The 16,567-nt window shown below is 45.9% G+C and overlaps 1 protein-coding gene across 2 annotated transcripts in view; it reads left to right on the forward strand.

The window, feature by feature from the left end:
- The first annotated feature begins 1,881 nt into the window (after window positions 1–1,881).
- YBX3 (Y-box binding protein 3) overlaps window positions 1,882–16,567 on the forward strand; it is a 37,019-nt gene continuing 22,333 nt past the window's right edge. Inside the window, exons 1-3 of one of the 2 annotated variants that reach the window (XM_073312907.1) lie at window positions 1,882–2,243; window positions 8,250–8,313; window positions 11,060–11,093. In XM_073312907.1, the coding sequence (XP_073169008.1) occupies window positions 2,018–2,243; window positions 8,250–8,313; window positions 11,060–11,093 (324 nt within the window). In that variant the 5' untranslated portion in view covers window positions 1,882–2,017. The remainder of the gene's footprint in view (window positions 2,244–8,249; window positions 8,314–11,059; window positions 11,094–16,567) is intronic. The other variant, XM_073312913.1, reaches the window with a different exon arrangement.

A 16,567-nucleotide genomic window follows, 5' to 3' on the forward strand; every position in this document is an offset into this window, starting at 1 on the left:
AAAGGGTTAAGAAGAGGCAAAGAGAAGGCAGGCAGTGAGGAGGGGCAATGAGAGGGGAAGCAACAGTGAGATAAAAAGAGATATAAGGGCAGGGAATGGGATAGAGACACCTGACACAGGAGCAGCAAGGAGGAGGGGAAGGAGAGAAGGAAAAGTAGGCAGAACATAGAGGAGAAAAAGACCTACTTATTATTACATGACAAAAAACCCTCCTATCAACATTGCCCTGAGTGCTGTACAAACACACAGGGCTTTCCCTGAATAACTTAATACATTGGCCAAACCGGACAGTCTCTATGTAAAAGAATAAATGGACACAAATCAGATGTCAAGAATTATAACATTCAAAAACCAGTGAGAGAACACTTCAAACTCTCTGGTCACTTGATTACAGACCTAAAAGTCACAATTCTTCAACAAAAAAACTTCAAAAACAGACTCCAATGAGAGACTGCTGAATTGGAATTAATTTGTGAACTGGACACCATTAAATTAGGCTTGAATAAAGACTGGGAGTGGATGGGTCATTACACAAAGTAAAACTATTTCCCCATGTTTATTTCCCCCCCTACTGTTCCTCACACGTTCTTGTCAACTGCTGGAAATGGCCCATCCTGATTATCACTACAAAAAGTTTCCACCCCCGCCCCCGTTTCCTGCTGGTAATAGCTCACCTTAACTGATCACTCTTGTTACAGTGTATATGGTAACACCCATTGTTTCATGTTCTCTGTGTATATAAAATCATCCTACTGTACTTTCCACTGCATGCATCTGATGAAGTGGGCTGTAGCTCACAAAAGCTTATGGTCAGATAAATTTGTTAGTCTCTAAGGTGCCACAAGTACTCCTGTTCTTTTTGCAGATACAGACTAACACGGCTGCTACTCTGAAATTAATCTAAACTATTTATTCTTATTTAGTGATTTCAGTCGATGCTACCACGAGCCTGTGAGAATGGTTAAAGGAGAGAACAGAAGTTGATTTTCTGAAGGACTGGGGCTCATGCAGTTCCTATTGTCCACATAGGGAGCAGCTGGGTTGACAGCATTTTTGAAAATCAGGCCACATAGTTAGGTGCATAAATGTGATCGCAGAAGTCTAACTTTATGCACCTATATTTTAAAAGCTTGGCTTTTGGGCACAGTCAGTTTCACTCTTTTCCCAGTGTAGTCAGTCAGTTTCCCCTGTTTGTGAAGGTTTTTTAAACAAACTTTTTTTTTTTTTTTAAACATAGGAAAATGCGGATGCAAATACCACAAAATTTGGCAGGACGACCCTCGGGCATGGGTAGGACATCAAAGTCCTTTTCTTCCCCCCCCCCCCCTTTTTTTTTAAAAAAAAACATTGATTAGATTTCAACTCGTCCTTGTTTTAAGATAGTGAAAGTTAATGTAAGTCACAGATGGTTTTTATGTTTTATCATATTCTTTTGGCAGAAAAAAATGGGCCTGGATCTGGTCTCCCACTGGTGCAAATCAGGAAAGAAGCCACTGAAATCAGTGGATTTACACTCGTGTAAAACTAGGCCCAAGTTGCCCCTGTGGTGTCAGTCAGGCAGGAGTGGGGGGGGGGTCCCTTTACCCCCAGAGGATTACAGTGGGTGTGGGGGGGGGAGGGGCCAGTACACGAGCGCAGAACCGGGCCCCAGGTGGGGCAATAGCTCTTGTCCTCGCGGGCCCTCGGGCTGGGTCAGTTCCGCTGAGGCGCCTGGCAGGGGGGCGCGCGCGGCTCGCGCACTCCCCCCTCCGTAACTTTCCCTGCCCCGCGCGGAGCTGCCCCCACGGGAGGCGGGGCCCGGGCACTCCGGCGGCGCGGCCCCTTTAAATGCTAATGAGGCCGCCCCGGGCTCGGGGCTGGCCCTCGCTGACTGTATTAAAAACTTCGGCGGGGCCATTTTGGGGGCAGTAAGACCCAGCGCGGAGCCCGAGCGACCCAGCCCGAGCGCGAGACACCGACCCACCCGACGCGCCACGCGCCAGCACGCGGCCACCACCGACCGCCCCGGAGAGACGCAATGAGCGAGGCGGCGCAGACCAGCCCCGCGGCGGCCGCGGCAGCCCCCCCGCCTCCCACCGGCCCCCCCGCCGCCGCCGCCGCCACGGCCTCCCCGGCCCAGGACGCCAAGCCCAAGAGCCCCGCTAGCCCAAGCGCCCCGGCGGGCAGCGCCAGCGGAGACGCGGCCCCCGCCGGTGACAGCAGCAGCGCGGCCCCCGCCGCGGACACGGAGAAGAAAGTTCTGGGTGAGGCGAGGCCCGGCCCGGCCCGGGGGGCGCGCGCGCAGGGGAGCCCGGGGCGGGGGGGCCGCTGACAGCGACAGAGCGGCCCGGCCCGGTCCGGCCCCGCCCGAGCGCTCCGCCTGGGGTGGGCGCGACCCCCCCACCCCCCAGGGCGCGACCCTCCCCCCTCCACCCGGGGCGCGGGGGTCCCTGCCCGGCCGGCCGACCCGGGGCGAGACCCGCGGCTGGGAGCTGCCCCCCCCCCCGGGGGTGAGCTGGGCCGGGCCGGGCCGGGCCGCCCTGCGCACGTGTAGCGGGCCGGGGATCCCGCCTGGCCCCCGCGGCTGCTGTGGTGTCCGGGGCTGGAGCGCGTGTCCTGCGCCCCGGCTGCGGCGGGTTCGCTGAGCGGACGGGTCAGCTGCGCTGCGCTCCGCCCCTGGGACTCGCGGCCGCGACCTGCCCCGCTGCGCGGCCAGCCAGGCCCTGTCTTCTCCGCGGCGCGGCCGCGCTTCCCGGGCGGGGGCGCTCACGAGAGCGTCGGAGAAAGTCTCCGTGTAAACAGGGCGCGTCTGAGGCTGAGCTGCGCAGCGCGCGCCGGGCCCAGAGGCCAACGCTCCGCCAAGCTGTGGGAAGCGCAGTGCCCTTCCCGGGAGCCGGCTGCTGCGCCCGCGCTGCGCTGCGGGAAGCCTCATGCTGTCAGCAGGGACCGGAGTGAACGCCACGGGGGCGGCTCTACCTGTGTCTGAGATCGGGCGGGGGGGCGGCGCTACAGTTGTTTGCTCTATTGTTGCAGCGTGTTGGTCTCAGGGTATTACAGAGGCAACGTGGGTGAGGTAATAGTTTTTTACTGAACCAACTTCTGGTGAGTGGGACAAGTTTTTGAGCTACCCAGACCTGAAAAAGAGCTCTCTGTCGCTTGAAAGCTTGTGTCTTTCACCAGCAGAGGGGTCCAGTAAAAGATATTACCTCAACACTTCAGCGTTTATAGTTGATATTAAACATCCATTTGCTAATGGAGACAGACTCCTGTAAAGGAGGTTTCATGGTGGGAGGAAAAGATTCTGGTGTTGGGAGATCTGCTACTTCCTCTCACAAGTAGCTTCTGTTGCCCATCATTCCTTTCAGGAAGATAGTAAGTGGCCTGCCAGTCACAGTGGGCATCAGAAGTGACCCTGTGGAGATGCATGCTCCTGTTTCACTTGACTCACTATGATCTGACGCTCTTGGTCACGGACTCTTGTCTGTTGTTTGTCAATGAATTCCTTAAGGACTTCTGAATGTCCTAAGTGAAGGATGGTGATTCCCTAGCACCCTAGTGCTGAGAGAGGCCAGTACTGAGAGAGGACCAGGAGCATGGCCTGGTGGGTGGGCTTTTTGAGGATATTAAATGTGGTGGTAGCAGCGGGGAGAGAAATAAGGAGCAGGTGGAATTAAAGCCAGGTCATTCGGGGGGTCAGCTACTGATATTGGTCATCAGCTTCCTAAACTTTGTTTTTCAGTATTCTGTGTTTCCTTTCATAGTACTATATTGCATCCATTTTGGGTAGATCCACAATATAGTGTGGAGGTATGTCAACAGTGTTCTAGGGGTATTTTAGCCATGCTCGCAGTAATTGTGGGATAATTCATCAGCATTCTGGAGTACAGTTGCTCTAGTAGTATTGGGTTAAGGTTCTTTTGCAATATGCTGTCATGGGCAAAGATGCACTGAAACAAGAACTCCTAGATCCAAACCCCAAACTTTGTGCAAGTTTGGGTTCTGAACTGGATTTCATGGTTCAGGCACACCTAGGATACCTGACGGGTATATCAGCAGTTATGTGTTCTGGAGTACTTCTACTGTTGCTATCTATTCCAATTTTTACTGGATAGAGTAGCTTGTAGGATGGCTTAAAAAGTACTAATGTATTTTAGGAACTACACTGTCACATGGTATGTTTGCACTAGGGAAGTAAAATGTTAACTGGTTAACTGATAAGCATCAGTCTTACCGGTAATGCATTCAGTTAATGTTTAAATGCATAATGTGCACATTAAAAACATCGTAGCAATACCATTTCATAGTGTATGTGGAACTAAGTTCTATATTGTTAGGAGTTGGGACCATTGCTATGGAACTGATGTCATATTTGCGGGGTGTGCTGCAGCACCCCCACGTTTTACGTGGCAGCTAGCTGCCGGGACCCCGGGTAAAACATAGGGGTTCTCTAGCACCCCTGGTTCCTGCACCTATGTTGTGAACTTGTTAACGGTTAAATATTTAACCGAAGCAATTTTAATAGTTTAAATGTTTACTTTTTTTTTTAAAAGCTATTTACATCCCTAGTTTGCACCTTCTCCAAAAAGAAACAAATGAGGAAACCATTCTGTTGTGAAATTACTCTGGTTCTGTGATATTGCGTTATCAGAAAGGACAGGATTGCAGCCTATAAATCCCTTAAGTAGAGCAGTTTAAATGGAAGAAGGGAGAGATGTTTTCCCAGTCTCTGATGGGAGGACGATTAACACAATAAAGCTGGGGCTATGAGACTAACTAGTAGGGAAAGGCCTTTACACTCATAGGGACTGAGACACTTGAATACGCTTCCCAAGAGAAGCTGTCAAAGTCCTATGGTTACTTACATACAGGAGCAGATTAAAAAAAATGCCCTTGGGAATGAGGGTGGAAAGAATCTTTCAAAATGCAAGGGGGAGAACATCATTGTGCATTCCCCCACTTCCCTTGCCCTCTGATTCATCAAGAGCAAGTCCATGCATATCAGTAGCCATTAGTACACTATGAAGAAGTAGCCGATAAGGTGTAATATCTTTTTATTGGCGCTTCAAAATACAGTTATAATTAAACCTTTCCTGACTGGAAAGATAACTTGTGCCTTTACTACTTATTTTTTTTCTAATAAGAATGATAAAATCTTAAATTTGGTCTGATGTCAAAACATTGCTGTTGTCTGCAAACCAGCCTTATTGCTAGGTGTTTGTGGTTTTTTTGACGCAGGGAATATAAAGATGGTGGTTTGACTGCGTTGGTTGAAATGGTCTCTTGGGCAAGTCTTTTTATTTATTTTGTTAATCTCAAATTTCCATGTTAATGGCTCTGCAAATACATATGCTAAGTTTCTGATCAAAAAGGAACCACCCAGCCAACTGCCCCTGAAAGCATATTGTAACACATGGTGAGACCACCTGAATTTGATGGACAAATAGAAAAATTAGTTACCCACCAATTATTGTTGACTCTTGAAGAAAAAAATAAAACTTTTTTCTGAAGTTCCCTGGGATAACTGGTCAGATTTGTGAAATTATTGGTTTCAGTCTGAGAGCTTTCCATGGACCTGTTGAAATGAGAGGTCTAATTCAATTCCTATTGGGACAGGTGTGCATACCACAAAAATCACCTCCATGATTGGCACTTATTGATCCCCGTTTTGTCAGACTAACTGGAAAGACCAGGGTACTGAACTCTCATCCCTAGAAATGATATCTCCATGGTGGGGATGAGATACATTTGTATGAATAATGACAACTTCCTCCGTTACATTAGACAGATTTTAAAAAAGTATAAGCAGTCTAGACCATCATGCTTTAAGACTTAAGCCCATTACTGACTGCCTAGAGTTAGGTAGAGGTATTCCCTGGTGGCAGCTTATTCCATAATTGCTAAGGCACCACTTAACTTGTGATATTGCGGAAAATACGGATTCCACAATATTAGGCTTCCATTGCAATTTTGACAGCAGGAGCCCTGCCGTGTACGTGTCAACCCTGAGTGGCCGACAGTGGAAAACTGCTGAAAAATAATAATGGACTTAATAAATCATTTATTAATAATTAATTATTAGTAGTAATAACTGAAAATGTCCGTTATTTTTTCACAATTTTGCATGGCTTGTCCACTACTCAGCTGCAATTGTTTGACAGTCATCCCACAATTCATGTAGGGCCTTAATAATTGCCCATTTTGGGGTTTCTTGTGCCTTCCTCTGAAGCATGAAGTACTGGCTTTGGCCACAAGATGGGGTGGGGTGGAGGCCTGGATATTGATAGACCCCTGCTCTGAACTAGTATGGTAATACCTGTGTTCCTATCATTCTAGTTAAGGGTTTTGGCCAATTCTCTGTCCAACTCCCTTTCTTTTCCTTGTTCTTTGAAGCAGGTATATTCAGTACAGATAAGATAAATATTAGAAATGAAATTTCAAAGTGAATTTTATCCTTTAAAAATTCTGAAATTCAAGAAAGTCTGTTACTATTTTAACATACATGTTTGTCTGTTTATTATATCTGGCAAACTTATTTGGTTGGGGGAACATACCATGCTATAGGAGAATGGATCTCAAACTTTTTTACTGGTGACCCCTTTCACACAGCAAGCCTCTGAGTGCGACCCTCCCCCAATAAATTAAACACGCTTTTTAATATATTTAACACCAGTATAAACGCTGGAGGCAAGCAGGGTTTGGGGTGGAGGTTGACCGCTCGTGACCCCCCCATGTAATAACCTTGCAACCCCCTGCGGGGTCCTGACCCCCAGTTTGAGAACCCCTGCTATAGGACCTGGTGAAACTTGTTCCTCCAAAATAGTTTAATAGAGTCCATGTGAAGGAGTGTGGTTGGGGACTGTTAGCAGAATGTTTCAGATCAAGAGCTGTGGGATTTTAGGGCTCAAGATTGTGCTGAGTTCTCAGTAACTGTGGGAGTCGGTGATCATGGAAAAAACAGAGAGAAGGAGGAAAACATCAGAGACCAATAGATGAGACTCAGGCCATCTGTTTAGAGGTTCCCTGTTTCACTGATACAATCTTCCTTTTGATTTTCTAGAAAGAAAGGAAGAATTGGCCAAGGAGCGAATATGGTTATATCTGTATCCATAGAATGTAAGAGTTAGTATAAGAAAAAAGCTGTTTAGGGAAAACCAAGAGGATCTGTAACTAGAGATAAAGGGGTGAAAAAGAGCAAAGGGTGAGCATTTCCAGTGGGATATCAGAAAATATTTCCCTAACAGTAAGAACTATCAGCCTGTGGTACAATCTCCTTAGGGAAAGTGGTAAAAGCCCCCTGCTCTAGTGATGCCAGAAAAGACCTGTCAGGTCAGGTCCTGCCTGTTACCCACACTCCAGATGATCCAGCATGAGGTTAGGTTCTCTGTGCTATTTTGCTGAGTCTACTTCTAAATGTCCTGAGCAGGCACTCCTGCCATGTTTGCTTTTTGATAGCTGAATACTAGAGTTAAACACAACTAAGTGGTGCCCCAATCTGGCAGCTGGATTCTCTGTTTGTATGTCCTGCATCTTGCCACAGCTTATGCTCAAGCTAGGGATCGCACATGGGGATCAGTACGCAGCAGCTGGATTGTAGAGGTGGGAAAGATGTGATCTAGTGGTGAGAGAATGGGGCTGGAAATCAGAAAATCTGGGTTCCATTCTTGTCTCTGCCACTGACGTGCTGTGTGACTTCAGGTCAGCGGTTCTCAGCCCATGGGCCGCATGCAGTCCACTTAGCACACAGCTGCAGCCCAGCTCAGCTGTGTTCTAAAGATACTGCCAGGTTCCTGGCTGCTCAGAGCAGAGGGGTCCAGGCTGCAAGTTCTGGGGGCTGGGGCAGCTGTCTGCCCCTGGTCCGGGGCAGTTGCGTTGTGGGGGTCCCGGGTCGGGCTCCGGGCTGTCGCTGCCCTGCCACCTGCGGGCTGTCGCTGCCTTGCAGTCCAGGTAACACATTGTGGACCACTGCTTTAGGTAAATTACTTACCCTCAGTCTCCATTCCACATCTGTGAAATGGGACTACTCATTTGTCTCCAACTGGGTAAAATAAACTGATAAAACTAAAAAAGTGCTATGTAAGTGTAAAGTATTATAAGGGAGACTTTCTTTGACTATAATAGGGCTGCGCTATGCATTGGCCTGTCCTAAATAACTCAGTATAACATTTGCAGGTGTAAAGGAAGGGGAACACACATCTGTTGCGTTTGATGCAGGAAGCTACTAGATGTGTGTTACTAGAGGGTGACTGATATTAATTTACTTTAATTTTCAGCCACTAAAGTTCTTGGCACTGTCAAGTGGTTCAACGTCAGAAACGGATATGGCTTTATCAACAGGTATGTTTCTTGTTATTGATAAATTTGTGCAACACTGCAGTTCACATGCTTAATGGATCTATTAACTCTTGAGTCTTCAAAATCAGGCTAGAAATCTCACAGGAAGAGGGGTTTTCTGAGATTTCTGGTATTTCCTGTTTCTGGTTGGGTTCAGAATACCACAAGGTTGGCCTGTGATGCCGCATTTTAGCTCTGACTGCCTGATCACCATTAAGGTTCTGAGTTAAAATCAGATGATAGGTGGATGTGGGAGGAAGTTATTGAGCCTTTCCAAACGTGTGTGTTGTGGTGGGGAGGGAAACAGACTTGAGCTTTGGAGAAAGTTTTGGTAAGGGTGTTCTTATTTTCTGTCCAAACATGTTCACTCATCCCAATTCCAATCTCCCCTAACATTCCACAGTTCTGTGTTTTATAGTTATAGCTGGTCACAGATTTGAACGTGCAGAAGTTATGGGGTATTCCAAAGCTCAAGTCCAGATCCACGTCTGAATTTTGGAAGTGGTCCCTCTCTCTCTCTAATAGGTCAAACCAGAATTCTAGCTCGACTCTCCCACATTGAATTCTAAGAAACTGCATCTTGTACTCTCAGCCCACCCTCAAAGACATCTTATCACCCGCTCATGTGGGTTTCTAAACTGTTTCTAAGTGACTTCAAGCAAAAAATGGGAGAGCTAAAAGCTAGTGGTACATGTCTTGCTCATGAAAACACTGTGATAAACTTAGTTGACAAGCTACAGAAACTTGCTTATTAATATTATTTATTTTTTAAAATAGTTTTCAAACTTTTTTTTTAAAATCCTCTGTCAGAAAATGGATATAGCAAAAGAATCCACACAAGCGTCAGTTCAGGGAGTTTGATAACTCAAGGAAATCAGAGAAGGGAGACACACAGTCTTTCTCATCATAGAAACCATTTCCAATACAACACTGTATTGTGGCAGACTCGATGTCTGTGATGAATTAGAGAATGGGGATACCGAACCTTTCAGTGCAACCACAGCTCATTGAGGCTGGCTGCTCCTCGAAAAGGGCACTGATATTGGGGAGGTGGAGAGGGGATCTGATTCATGTTGAGGGAGCTCTATATCCCCTTCTAAAGCACATTTTCCAAGGTCGTGCAAGATCAGGAGGTTAATGAATGGCTTGGAGTTAAGGAAAATAATATCAAGCCTTCCATCTCTAGGTCGTTGGTTTTACTTCAGCCCCTCAGAGGTAGTGATTGTTTCCAATTATGTTCTCTCAGTGAAGTGAATTTTCTGGGTCTCAGTCCAGTGGGAGAAGTCTCCACACAAAAAAACCATTACCAAAATTTGCACACTTAGCTCTGGTCTACGCTGGGGGGGGGCAGGTGTCAACTTAAGATATGCCATTCGCATATCTTAGGTCGACTTACCTGGCCATGAGGACAGCGGTGAGTCGACCGCTGCCGTTCCCCTGTTGACTCCGCTTCCACCTCTTGCGAGCTGGAGTTCCGGAGTCTTCGGGGAGCATGTTCGGGGATTGATTTATCGCATCTAGATGAGACGCAATAAATCGATCCCCAATAGATTGATCACAACCCACCGTTCCGGCAGGTAGTGAAGACCTGCCCTTATTCTGTTCCCCTACTTTCCCTGATCCACCCATTATCAGTCCCAGTAGGGAAGCCAAACTGTTGAATCGGCCATGGAGACTTCCCTTCCTTCCTGGGAACATAAATAATATACCCAATAGTGCTTCTAATTCAGTATCCTGACTCTGACAGTAGCCAATACCACATGCTTCAGAGGAGGGTGCAAGAAACCATGTAGTAGCCAATTATGGAACAACCAGCTTACAGAGGAAGTTTTTAACCCCTGTTAGTGCTTGACTTTTATGCCTTGAAATAAAAAGGTTTATATTCTTATACAGTTCTACCTTCCTAAGTCAGGAGGAGCATATTTGGGAGAAGGGCATGGGGGAGTCCCTCAGATTTCTTTACTGAAAACCTAGCACCTTTTCATAAGCCACAGAATTAACTTCAAGTACCTGTGTGTAAATAGTAGAGTGGAACTGAAATTGTTTTGGAGTATTTAAGAGTTCCTAGCTTCTGCATCTGTGTGTGCGCACTGGATGTGAGTTTCTCAGATATGTCAGCCTGTATCACATGCAGAATCCTGTACTGGCTGGAGGATTGTCTAGACAACCTAGAAAGTGTTTTTTTTTTTTTGTTTTTGGTTTCTTTATTTCATATGTAGCTCTCCCCCTCCCAATGAGTATTCCTAGTCCCTCCTCTCCTGGACTGTGTTGGGTTTCAGTGTAAGGGGAGCTATGTTAACAGCTGTGCCCAGTCCTGTTGACAGTCTCCCTTGACCTGTGGGATAATGTGCTGGGAGCTTGAGTTGCAGGTCCTGTGGTCATGGAGAGGAGAGGGAGAGAATATAATAGTCTTGCTGCCTATGTCAGACTACACCTTGGATGTCTGCCCACAGATTACAGGGTGGTCCCTGGGGAAGGTGGACAATCCCCTCCTGTTGGGGAAATGATACAGAGCGAATTCACAGCCAGGTCTGGATGGAGAGGCAGAGTAGGTTTGTACTGCACATGGAATCCCAGGGGGTGTGTGCCCTATGGAGGCTTCAGGAGATGTATTTCCAGGTTCTGCTCCTCCTCAGAAGAGGTGCATGGACTGGTGAGCTGAACCCCAAGGACTATCTACCGTAAAGCCGCAGGCCTAAATAATCAGATGTCCCATGATTACATCTCTCTCTTCACACTTTTTCCACAGAAATGACACAAAAGAAGATGTGTTTGTTCATCAGGTGAGTGAGAGGCAATGGACTGTCTTTTTGTACATTCTATACATTGTAAAACTTGTTGCTATGTACTGTTCATATTCATCTCTCAGCCCTAGTTTCTCCTTACGAGTGCTAAAGGGGTCATTCTGAACTGATTCAGCCCCACATGTATCACTGACAAATTTCCTTCTCTTAGCCACTCTCGTTATATGGAGTTAAAGGGGTTGTCCTACTCGGAACTCTCCCAGCTTCCTCTGTATGTAACCGTGACAGATTCCCCTCTGTCTTTCAGCTCCTTCTGTCTTCTCTTGCCCACTGTGGTTTAGGCAGGGGGCTTTTTTCTTTCCAGCAGGGTAACTGCTCAGTTGGTGTTGGGGAGGGAGTATCCGGCTCAAATGAAGTTAAATGAACCTTTTTTGCTGTTTTCTACCTCATCCTCCCACCCTCCTTTTCTGCACTAGACTCTCTCCTGTTCATACTCCAGGCTTCTTTTCCAGTCCTCTCAATCTTCTTTTCTCCTTTTCATTCTCAGCCCTGTTCCTCCTCTTGCTCTACTATCAATCTCTCTTTCTGTCCCCTTTCTTGCCATTTTCTTGAAGGAAAAGGATCCAGTCTGGTCCTTAACCAGCCTGGACATTATCAGCTGTCACAATGTGAGACAGCTGCAACCAAGAATGACAGGCAAGAGGGAATGCACCAGTTGTGACTGGGCAGGGAGTGGTCAACAAGAAGCCTGCTAGTGCACATGGGGTTCCCTGAACCATCAGCAGGTCATGCTTTTAAAGTGTTTCCACATAACCTGGAACTTCTGTTCTGAGAATTGAGGATGGCTGCCACATCCTGAGGGTTAAATGCTCAGGAGCTATCTGTATTTACATCACACTCATTACTGTAATATCTGAGAGATGCACATTTGACCAAGAGGTTGTTACCCACACAAAATTCTGTTACACACTTTAGGGGAACCCACCTTTACTCGGTTCCTAGAGCTCAAGCATAACCCTCATAATTCAGGCACCCCTACCCTTTCCCTGTTCCTAGGGCTCAGGTATAACCTTATGCTCTAGGGCACCCACCCTTCCGCCATTCCTAGGTCTCAGGAATGATCCTGTTAATTTAGGCACCCACCCGTACCCTTCCGTGGGCTCAGGGCATAACCTTACACTCTGCAGGTTTGCAGGGTCTTTTACCAGTGAAAGAGCCTTACTCAGTAATAACCTACTTAACCTCTATTTATTAACAATTCCCTCCAAAAAAGAATGCATACGCTAAGCATACAGTGCTCACTGCTTCCAGTCCCGATAAGGCAGATGAACTTTTCTTGATGGCCAGTCAGGATCAGGTCATCTGGGAGACTCCAGCTTCCTCACGGAGTGGTTGGCAAGGTGTTGAGGTCTGGCAGCTCTGATCTTGGGGTTGTGTCCTGGAGTTAGCTCCGAAGAACTTCCTTTTGGACCCCAGTTTATATAGTGAAACTTGAGTCCTGCTTAACCAATACCATAACCAGTCATTTTACTAAAATATTACAAAACAATTTTCTAACCAATCCTAGCATATTGTAAAACAATTCTTTAACCAAACATACCCCACCACCTTAATTAATTTACACCTGGCAAAATTAATTATGTAACAGACAGAAACAATCAACAGACAGAGACCCTGCAGATAAACAATAGAGAAATGGGGGACCATAAAGACAAAACAATAAAGTAGGGATTTCACAACCACAACTTGTCGATAAGTGATTTCTTGCCAGACAGAATGTCATCAAGCAAAGTTTTCTTCAACCATCTTAAGATCGGTTTCTTTGTCTGGTGATGGTGATTGCTATTAGGACAGGTTCGCCTTCTTAACAGCCCGATATTACATTGTTTTAATGTAATTTAGATGGAATGTAAGGATGTGACTTTCTGCTTCTTGGCTAATGGCTGCTGCTCTTCTAATGTGGCTGCAGAGAAAGGCCTTAGGCCTTACAGGGTTACATGCATTCCCTGTTGGGAAGCTTGTCCTAACGCCTGAAAACAACAAAATTTCAAATGCTCCCTGATGAGCTAGCATCTTGTATAGCGCCTGGAACTTTAAGCACCAAAAACACAGGCTTCTACCACTTAAAACTAAAGGAGTAACTCCATCAGCTGTAAGAGGTTATATCTTCTATGTGACCCAGCCACTAGAAGCAGATGAGACACACACACAGCCTGCATGTTAAACAATGGTTAGTGTGTATTGTATATAACATTACTGGTGCTAAGGATGCTCTGCTTAGTGGTGTGACTGTTCCTCAGGGTGATAGGAGTCAGAGTTCACCTCACAGTTTTAAGAGTTTGTGAACGTGTTAATGAGAGATGAGACACCAGGGGTGCTTGTGTGTAATTCATTACAATTTATATTGCATTAGGGTTTATAGCCTCATGTGCTAGTCATTGTACAATATCTCCCTGTCCCAAAGAGCTGACCGTCGTAAGTGCCAGGCAAAAGGCAGCAGGTGGATACAGCTAAAAGATGGGGTCAGCACAAGGGAACAGTGAGATGATATTGGTCATGGTGAAAAAGGTGATAGCAGCAAGTGAGCTGCCTAATCATTGTCAAGTTTTAATAGGCATCATGGCAGTGAAGTATTTTTAAGGGGAAATTTAAAGAAGGACAATGAGGTGGCTCTACAGCTATTTACAATGGTGTGGGAGTAGGCACAGAGGTGCTTGTTGAAAAGTTTTTAAAATGGGCAATCAAGAATGGCATTGGTAGCATTCTTGCATAAAAGATGATGGTAGATGAGGGTTCTTAAATGTGAAGAATAATAGTTTGTTTTGATGTAGCAGAGTTTCTACCCACTCTTTGTCACCTCTTTGTTCCTGTTCTTAGAGAAGGGGAGATATTTGATTCCCATATGTAGATTAAAGAGCTATAGTGGGAAGATGGGGGAGAATTTTTGTCCTTCCACAGGTCAATATATGGTAAAGTGGATGGTTAAAATCCTCTAGGAGTGTGCCCTTTTGAGCAAAAGTCAGGCCTGATGTAAGTGAGTGAAACTCTAGGATTAAATATGTCCCATTGTTTCAACATCCATAACTAGACCATTCTGGCTGGTCTGAGACTTGGTCCAGGATTTGATGTTCCCAAATTCATGCTTCCTTCCCTTTCTTCTGTTGTCCCACTACCCTGTCAGGAGCCCTAACCAAATGGCATTTGAAACTGAAGGACTGACCGCCTTCAGGCAATACTAGGCAGTTGGAGTTGGTATTGATTCAGTGGGAAGCGATATCCCCACTGCAGTAGTCTAGGTTTTCCTGGTAGGATTCCCAACCAAATACAAACTAAACCAATCCCTGCTGAATTTATGAGAGATGGGAGGGATCTTAGCATCCCCTTTGGATGGTACAGTGATTCAGTCAAGCAGATTGGGGCCTGCCTGAGTGAGAAGGAAAGGGAACAGTCAGGCAGGGAGTGTCAGTTACAAAGTCCTATCAATCACGTACACAAACATCCTGCTCTGAACTGCCTCTTTCCTCTGTGGGTAGTGACTGTTCCCTGCCACTGTGGACTCCTCCCCCAGCATTTGTGGAGTATGGAGGAGGGGCTGGATTACACATGTAATCTCTTTAGAATAAGGCTGACCTAGTTGAAGGGACACACCCACCCTCCACACGCACACAGTGGGAGGGGAGCAGGCAGATCTCATGATCAGGGTGAGGGTTAACACTCTTTATTTGCTGCTATTGGATGCTATTTATATATACACAGAGCATACAGATTAAAATGCTTCTCTCCTTAGAGCAAATGTGGCTGCTTTGTATTAACAGTTTCTCTCTTGCCATGGCTCCAAATCATGTAGAATCTGGAGCTAGAAAGACCTATTTGACCTCATCTTGCTTATCTTTCCCTGCTTTCTTGGACACAGTCTGATCATTCTTTGCTGTGTTATCTAGGTCTCTTGTCTATTACCAGTTATAAATGACCCAAGTGATGTGCCTCTACCATTCTCATTGGGAGGCTATGGCTATTCCAAAATGAAATAAACGATGAAATATTGCTTGGAACTTTCCTCCTGAAATTTCAACTAATTTCTTCTAGTTGCAGCCCCTTTAGCACCCTTAAAGGTCTCTATCCCTCTTTGGCTGTACTGGGTCAGACCATTCTTATGTTCTTAAACACCCATCATCCATCTAGCCCAGTATCCTGTCTTCAGACAGGCCAATGCCAGGTGCTTCTGAAGGAATGAACAGAATAGCAATCATTGAGTGATCCATCCCCTGTCATCCACTCCCAGTTCTGGCAATCAGAGTCTAGGGATACCCAGGGCATGAGGTTGCATCCCTGGCCATCTTGGTGAATAGCCATTGATGGACCTATCCTCCATGAATTAATCTAGTTTTTTGGCCTTCACAACATCCCCTGGTAACACGTTCCACATGTTGACTGTGCATTTTGTAAAGAACTATTTCCTTTTTGTTTGTTTTTTGTTTTTAAAACCTGCTGCCTCTTCATTTAATTGGGTGACTCCTAGTTCTTGTGTTATGAGAGGGGTAAATAACACTTCCCTATTCACTTCTTCCACACCATTCATGATATTATAGACCTCTATCATATCCCCCTAGTCATCTATTTTCCAAATTGAAAAGTCTCACTCCTTTTATTCTTTCCTCATATGGAAGCTGTTCCATAGCTCTAAACATTTTTTTTGTTGCCCTGCTCCAATTCTAACATACGATGGGACAACCAGAACTGCATGCAGTATTCAAGGTGTGTGCACTGAAATGCAGTTGCTTCTTGGATGGAGCATGGCTATTTTTTAACATGTCATAGTAACACGATATGACTGTATCATCAGAGGATACATGAAGAAGACTTCTCCAAATAGGCTTCTCTTTGGAAAAGGAAATCCTGTTGTACAAGCTTTTAACTATTGAGTGCCCAGTGTGTCTTAATTTGTAATGCTCTCACCTCTGAGATGGAAGGGCTGAGTCAATCTTGGTTTCACACATGTTGCTGATACTGCACAGCAGTAAGACAGGACAGTGCTGCTACTCATCTTTTGAGGAAGACTTCTTGCCTGTTTACATCAAATTTTAGAGCCTAGGGAAACCCTTGAACATAAGAACGGCCATACTGGGTCAGATCAAAGGTCCATCTAGCCCAGTATTCTGTCTTCTGACAGCGGCCAATGCCAGGTGCCCCAGAGGCAATGAATAGAACAAGTAATCATCAAGTGATCCAACCCCTGTCACCCTTTCCCAGCTTCTGGCAAATAGAGGCTAGGGATGCCATCCCTGCCCATTCTGGCTAATAGCCATTGATGGACCTATCCTCCATGACAGTTTATCTAGTTCTGTTTTGAACTCTGTTATAGTCTTGGCCTTCACAACATCCTCTGGCAAGGAGTTCCACAGGTTGACTGTGCATTGTGTGAAAAAATACTTCCTTTTGTTTGTTTTAAACTTCTGCCTATTAATGAATTTATATATGTAGTACTTGCATATCTGAAATCAACATGAAGCCCT

The sequence above is a fragment of the Lepidochelys kempii genome, chromosome 1 (genome assembly GCF_965140265.1).
Source record: "Lepidochelys kempii isolate rLepKem1 chromosome 1, rLepKem1.hap2, whole genome shotgun sequence".
NCBI lineage: Eukaryota > Metazoa > Chordata > Testudines > Cheloniidae > Lepidochelys > Lepidochelys kempii.